The sequence below is a fragment of the Octopus bimaculoides genome, chromosome 1 (genome assembly GCF_001194135.2).
Source record: "Octopus bimaculoides isolate UCB-OBI-ISO-001 chromosome 1, ASM119413v2, whole genome shotgun sequence".
In the NCBI taxonomy this organism is placed as follows: domain Eukaryota; kingdom Metazoa; phylum Mollusca; class Cephalopoda; order Octopoda; family Octopodidae; genus Octopus; species Octopus bimaculoides.
Genome location: NC_068981.1, coordinates 183,935,138 through 183,942,913, shown reverse-complemented (window position 1 = coordinate 183,942,913; position 7,776 = coordinate 183,935,138). Strand labels below are relative to the sequence as shown.

At 38.6% G+C, this 7,776-nt stretch overlaps 1 protein-coding gene across 1 annotated transcript in view; it reads right to left on the bottom strand.

Annotated features, from left to right (window-relative positions):
• Nucleotides 1-6: 6 nt before the first annotated feature.
• The window catches only part of LOC106879320 (coiled-coil domain-containing protein 85C-A), a 42,039-nt gene continuing 34,269 nt past the window's right edge, over nucleotides 7-7,776 (bottom strand). Inside the window, exons 5-8 of the mRNA XM_052972834.1 lie at nucleotides 7,350-7,430; nucleotides 5,744-5,998; nucleotides 3,540-3,641; nucleotides 7-718 (exon numbers count right to left, since the gene is read on the bottom strand). Coding sequence (XP_052828794.1) covers nucleotides 314-718; nucleotides 3,540-3,641; nucleotides 5,744-5,998; nucleotides 7,350-7,430 — 843 coding nt within the window. The 3' untranslated portion in view covers nucleotides 7-313. The remainder of the gene's footprint in view (nucleotides 719-3,539; nucleotides 3,642-5,743; nucleotides 5,999-7,349; nucleotides 7,431-7,776) is intronic.

Here is a 7,776-nt window from a genome sequence, read left to right as displayed (position 1 = left end):
AAAAAGAAATTTCTTCAAAATTAGTTATCTGTTCTGCAGATAATTACAATGTTGTTAATTGGTGGGATGTTAGATTATCTGCTTATTATTTTTAATATAATCTCTCTCTCTCAAGCACACACACACACCCATACAAACATACTCAAATATATTTATACCCACGCATATACATATACACATATCCATGTATGCACTATATATATATATATATATATTTATATATATATGCACACACACACAATTCTGTACTCGAGCAAGCTAAAGTACACGAAAGAGTTCGTGGTGAGGAACACTCCTCTAAGAATGCCCAACTTTAAAAATGGCGTTGATCAATTCTATTTTCTGTGGCAGAGTATGGCATGGGTTTGACTTTTGAAGTTGGTGAAAGAGTTGATGAAGAAGACTGTCGAGAACGGGTCATGTATGAACTGGCGCTGCTGTATCTGGAGTTAGAATTGGCCAGTTTCTGAGAGGGGGGCGGGGATTGAGGTGAGTGATGAGGATAGTACTGTTGTGGATACGATGTGACACTTGGTTGCTTCTCAATGTACGGCTGTGATGATTGTTTCTGCTGTGCCGGTAGTGGTCTGGAGAGACTGTTCCTAGACTGGGAAGTTTGTAGTGAAGTCTTTGCTGACTCGTGCTCCAACAAAGAATTAGACTGTTTGTGAGGATATTGTCTTCTAGGAGATACACTTTCCAGCTTCCGCCATACAACCTAAAATAAACAAACACAAACACTGAGAAATCATTATATAGACAAGAGAGCCTCTCCAATGTAATTCCTTGACTCACACAGACTTTTAACAGCTTACACCAGCTTCACATAACCAGCCCCAGCCCATTCAAGTACCTCGGATCGTAGGGCAACCTGCTGTGCTTGAGGAGACCTTGAGTCAAGTACATCAACACCAAAATAAAAATCAAATGGAAATTGTAGCTGTGATACCAGTGCCGGTGGCATGTAAAAAGCACCATCCAAACGTGGCTGATGCCAGCGCCGCCTTGACCGGCTTCTGTGCCAGTTGCATATACAAAGCACCCACTTCACTCTCTGGCGTAAGGAAGGGCATCCAGCTGTAGAAACACTGCCAGATCAGACTGGAGCCTGGTGCAGCCTCCTGGCTTCCCAGATCCTGGTCGAACTGTCCAACCCATGCCAGCATGGAAAACAGACGTCAAACGATGATGGTGATTAGATGAGAAAGAGCACTCGATAGCTTTGGTTGACCCAAGATTAAAGTAGAAGATATTTGGTTCAAAGTGCCAGACAACAGGGATGAATTTGAAACTGCATACATGAAAATCAGAGCTGACCCTTTAGCACTTAAACCAGTCACATCCGGCCCAGATTTCTACCTGTTTTATGTTGAAACTTACCGGACCCTGCCTATCACACTTGCCCTACAATGTCATTCTAAAAATATAAAAGTCACTTCATTGAAATCTTCAAACTATGAGATAATGCACGATTAATTGAAACCAATGTGAATAAATAAGCATTGCATCTGACTGAATGATCTGAATGCAGAAGGGTTAAACCACATGGCCATGTTTGTGCTCCTATGAAATAGCAGCCAGATTTCCTTCAAATCCCACTCTACTGACTTAGAAGATACACTGGACAACATTTTCCTGTGTACACATGCTGAATAGACAGGATGATCATGGATGGACTGCCTTTGATCAGAGCGAGCCTATGAATGAACATCGTTATAAAAAATATAAGAATATACCGTGTATCGAAGCAGTTCAGGATTGATTCATCAAGTGGAAAAACTGGTTTGTATTTCTTCTTTATATTTTAACCCTTCAACATTCAGATCTCTTTGTCAAATGTAATGCTTATTCATTCAAATTGTTTTGAATTAATCCTGCTTTATATTGTAGCTTTGAGATTTCAATGAAGTTATTGTATATATATATATATATTTAGAATGAATTGTAGAGTAAGGTGTGAGAGGCCATATCTAGCTGGTTTAAACATGAAACAAATAGAATATTTGGGCCAGATATGGCCAGTTTAAATGTTAAAGGGTTAAACAGAAGAGGAAGGGCAGCATCCATAATTTTTCCAGAAACTCCAAGAATGGTGAGAGGCTGTTATCCTAAACCAGAAACTTGGCTCTAATGTTTACAACAATCTGGTCTCTTAACCCTTTCAATATCAACCTGGCTGAAACCGCTTCTGGTTCTGTAGTACAAATGTTTTGTTTTCATAAGTTTTGAATTAAGGTCTTCCACCAAACCTTAGTCACAATTTATGTTCCTAATACTAGCTTAATGATTGATAACTAAATTATTTCACTAAATTCTTTGTTATATTTAAAATAATTGAAAGAAACACAGAGCAACTCAAAATAAATGCAGTAACGAAAGGGTTAATAGTATCTAACAGCCTCACAACCAGCCAACAACACAAATTATAAAACACAGTTAAATACAAATTGTATTAGGACAGGAAGGAATAGAGTTGGATAGTAGTTGCGGAGTGTATGGTAGTCTCTAGTAGTTGTAGAGCAGTGGTTCCCAAACATTTTCGGGGGAACGTCCCCACCTCAACTAACCATCACAGACATAGACCTCTTTCTGAAACAAATTCAAAGCAACAGTCTTTCACATTTTACATAAATCGCTACTCCATTATCGTTCCACTTTTAACATAAATCGCTACCTCATTATCACCCCACTTTTCTCCAATGTCCCCTTAGAACTTCCCCTTGGGACTTTCTCCTCAAGGGGGGAAATACTGCCCACTTTGGGAACTACTGTTGTAGAGTGTATGGTAATCTCATAGTCAGAGAAAGATGGTTGTGTAATATCTTGCTGAACAACTCACACAAATGATTTGTGATCAAATGTTTCTGCTGTACATTAGTTCACTCCCTACATCAAATTGATGTTGCCCAATTATGTGCACGGTGTGCCATATGTCAGGTGTTGAAGGGATCACTGAGCAATGTGAAATGAAGGGTTTTGCTCAAGAACACCATGCGCCAACTAGTCTGGGAACTGAAACCACAACCTTTCAATTGTGAGTGCAATCTAACCACTAGGCCATGTGCCATTACATAGTACTAGCAAATTTGAAATGGCAAAGTTTGCATCTTTTCCTGTTTGTTTTAAAAATAAATTTAAAATCTCTATATAATTCCAAATATATAAGCTGTGCGATCGAGCAGCACATTTTGCAACGATGCTGTTACAGGTTCAATTCTACTGTACCTTCAGTAAATGGGCCGACCAATGTCTTGCAAGTGGTTTTGCCTAACAGAAACTGTGTGGAAGGCCATCGTGTGTGTGTGTGTGTTTCCCTTCCCCACTTCACAACCAGAGTGGGTTTGTTTGCATTCCCATAACTCAGTGGTTCAGCGAAGGACCAATAGAATAAATACCAGATTAAAAGAAAAATCGAATATGTGCTGGGGTCAATCTATTTCACTAAAACCCTTCAAAGCAGTGCTCCAGCATGACTACAACTCAATGACTGAAACAAATAAAAACATAAAAAAAGATTTGAATCCAATGGAAAACCTTACATTGCACATTTCTCGAACGATGGCCTTTTCATTATCACCAAGATCATTGTTGCTGTCAATGTTATTCCTGGGAGATTCCAGTTGCTGATGAACTTCCAACACCTAACATCAGATAAACAGACAGATGAATATATATGAATGGAAAATATCAACAGGATAAGGCTGTTGGGATAACACTAAAGATTTTATCTTCATTACTAGGATAAAGTATTGAGGAATCTATCTTACGAAGATAACTATTCAAAAAGGGAGAGAAGCCAAAGGTCCTTTCCTGAGCCAAAGGTCCTTTCCTGAGCCATAGGCTCATAAGACTGGCTTCCACTGATTCTGTAGGTGTAAAAATTATTCCCCTGGATGGGATGCTTAGTCTGTCACAGGATTACTAATTTTTGCCAGCTGAGTGAACTAGAGCAACATAAAATGACTTGTTTAGTTGAAGAACACAGCACATCACCTGGTCCGTGGTGTAGAAATTATCCCTCTGGATACGATGCCAGTTTGCCAAAAGATCACTTATTTTTACAAGGTGAATAGACTGGAGTAACAGGAAACGGAGTGTTTTGCTCAAGAATACAACTCCTCACTTGGTCCTGGAATCGAAACCACAATCTTACAACCATGAGTGCAACACCCTAAGCCAGCGTTTCTCAACCAGGGTTCCACAGGAAAGAGTGAGATAAGCTAACACTAATTTCATGATCGTAATATTATTATACATGCACAACATACTGGTTATTATAATATAATAGACATCATCCTATCTAACCTATTATGTTATCAAAAAAATATTATATATATATATATATATGTGTGTGTGTGTGTGTGTGTGTGATATTTACCGCGTTAAGTACAATGCAAAAAATATGAAGAAGATATGGTATATAATTTTTTTAAGCAGGGGTTCTTTGAGACATGTAATTTATTTTAAGGGTAAAAAGGTTGAGAAACACTGCCCTAACCACTATGCCATATGCTTCCACTTAAGATACTACTACCAAGAGAAACAGGTTTTGACTTTTACTTTCTTTCCAATGAACAAAAAAAAAAAAAAGGGGTGAACTGGTTCCAGCAAAGTACGAAAGCTAGATCTTGATTCAGTTCAGCAGGAGAAGTATTTATTTCAACACTGTTGAAACTTATTCAAGACATTCATTGTCAACATCATTCTAAAGTCCGTTTTTCCATGCTGGCATGGGTTGGATGGTGTGTGACAGTAGCTGGCATGCTGAAGAGCTGCACCAGGCTCTAGATTTAAATATTTCATAATGTTAAATTATCTTCAATTTAGAAATTTAATCCTTGTGAGACCAACTCACCCAAGACCACCTCTGTCTATCAAGACAGATTAAAACATTTCAAGAAGATTTCATAGTAATTTATGTTCCAAACATTAGGTCAATAATGACAAAGTCGTTTTACTAAATTCTTCTTGTGGCACTTTGGGCAAGAGTCTTTCATTATAGCTTTCCGGTGGACCAAAAGCCTGTAAGTGGATTTGGTGATGGAAACTTAAAGAAACCTGTCGTGTGTGTATTTGTTCCCCGCCACCGCTTGACAACATGTGGGTGTTTACATCCCTGTAACTTAACAGTTTGGCCAGAGGCCAATAGGATAAGCAACAAGCTCTAAAAAATTAAATACTGGGTCAATTCATTCAACCAAAATTTCTTCAAGGCAGTGCCCCAGCATGGCCACAGTCTAATGACTGAAACAAGTAAAAGATTATTTTTAAAATTAATTTAAACATAAACAGTGTACTTTAATAGAAATATGGTAACAAACGGGTTAAGTCAGGTTGTAAATACGGCGGTGGGGGCAAAAGTAGGTATACAGTTATGAAAAAAAGAACACATATGATACTCCTTTATTATTATCAAAAAAAATTAAAAGTTAGTCTCATTTTTGATATTTTCAGTGTCATTAATGAGAATAATGCATTTATCATAACTATAATTTTATCGTAACTTTAAATCTTTTTGATAAAAATAAATGAGTATTGTTCGGGTTTTCTGTTTTCCATGACTGTATACCTACTTTTGCACCCCCACTGTATATCGTTAAGAAACAAGTTTGTATGTTCCTATTTAATGTCAAAGTAATAGTTTCAGCATTGTAGTATACTATGTAACAATAACTACCATCACCACCACCACCACCACCACTGCCACCACACTTGACTGATAAGGAGTTTATTGTTGGATTACCTTCATTGCATGTGTAACAGCATCAGGTTGAGATGAAGAATTCGGTGGATGTGGGCGAGGTGGAGGGTTCTGTTGTTTCTCTTCAGGTTGTTGTCGGAGATTTTGTTGATACTGTTGGGGTTGTTGTTGCTGTTGATGGTATTTCTCTTGCCGTTGGTGGTAGTATTGTTGTTGTTGTTGTTGAGAGTACTGCATAGTTCTGGGTGGGTTGGCTGTACTACCAATACAGTTTGCAGGTTTGCTCCAGCTGGTCACCTGTATTTGCGGTTGAAAGAAAAGATAGTGTAAAAAAAGTAATATAACAGTAGTATTATGCATATGGCTGAGTGGTAAGAAGCTTGCTTCCCAATTGCATGGTTCTGAGTTCAGCCCCACTATGTAGAACTTTGGGCAAGTGCCTTCTACTACAGCCTCAAGCAGTGGATTTGTCAGAAATATATATGTTGTCATCATCATCGTTTAACATCCGCTTTCCATGCTAGCATGGGTTGGACGATTTGACTGAGGACTGGCGAACCAGATGGCTGCACCAGGCTCCAATCTGGCCGAGTTTCTACAGCTGGATGCCCTTCCTAACACCAACCTCTCCGAGAGTGTAGTGGGTGCTTTTATGTGCCACCAGCACAAGGGCCAGTCAGGCGGTACTGGCAGTGGTATGGAAAGAACACCTTTTGAGCGTTTGGCCTCACAGAGGTAAAGTAGCTGAACATCTTTCAAGCACTGGGCTTCATGGAGGCAAAGTGGCTGAGTACCTTTTGAGTATTGGGCCTCACAGACGCAATGATTGAGACCTTTGGTATTATGTCGTGCTTGAGAAGAAGACCCATCAAGCCAGACAAAGCTGCAATTGTGTTATCATTAAGAAGGGCATCCAGCTGTAGAAAACCATGCCAAATCAGACTGGACCCCATTTTGCATCACAAGATTTTTCGCGATCCCAGGTATTAAATATGTTTGCGAAATAGCATAAACTGAAATTCAAGTATTTGAATTTAATTTTTGCCACCCATAGTTTAAGAAGTGCTGGTTTATAGTATTCAAATGTATGTGCTATACATTCCCTCCCTCAAATTAATGTTACCTGAACTGATTACATGGTGTTCATACATTAGATGTTGAAATGATCACAGAGTTATGTGAGATGAAGTGTTTTGCTTAAGAACATGATGTTCTGTAGTAAACAAAACATGTTTACCTCTACTTAACTATTGATTTTCATGCAAATAGTGTCTGCTAGTAACGCAAATTCTAAATGCCTTTTTGGATTACACTGCTATAATATATTCATTGATCATGTTACTACTTTGGCAAGTACAATTACATCTATGCTTTGCAGAAGAGGTTTGATAAGTCTGAAACATGTGTGCTTGCCTCCTATATTTTGCTGAATATTTTACACACAGCTAATGTTGTTATCCTGCCTTCACTGTATTTAGTATTTCTAATCAAATTTTTATGCTCTACTTTAAATGTTTACTTCAGCATAACTGTACCAAACAGAGTTATGCACCTTGCTCAAGGAAGAGCAGACACAAAACAACAGCTGCTTATTGCTAAGTGTTGATCTGAAATTAGGGCTAACAAATTAAGTTAAAAGTAAACCTACCATCTGAGCCCGAACTGGTCCAGGTGGCTTGAAGGTGTTGGGATAATTACTATTAGCATCGTTTGTTTGCTGTTCAAGTTGCTGGAAATAAGATATAAAAACAAACATATTACATAATTTCACAGAAACACTTGATATAATTCTGGACTCAAAAATAAAATTTAACATTATGGATTATGACTATCCTTATCATTTAATGCCTGCCTTTTATTCTGGCATAGGTAGGAATGATTCAACAGGGGCTGGCGAGCCACAGGACTGCACCGTACACCAATGTCTGCTTTTGGCATATTTTCCAAGCAGGATGCTCTTCCAAATGCCACCGCACCATGTGACTGATGGACAGCAGACCTCACTAGGACGACTGTTCAGTCTCATGAGTTCCTTTACCTTTTGACATTCTGGTTTTCATCTTGCAGGGGGTGGG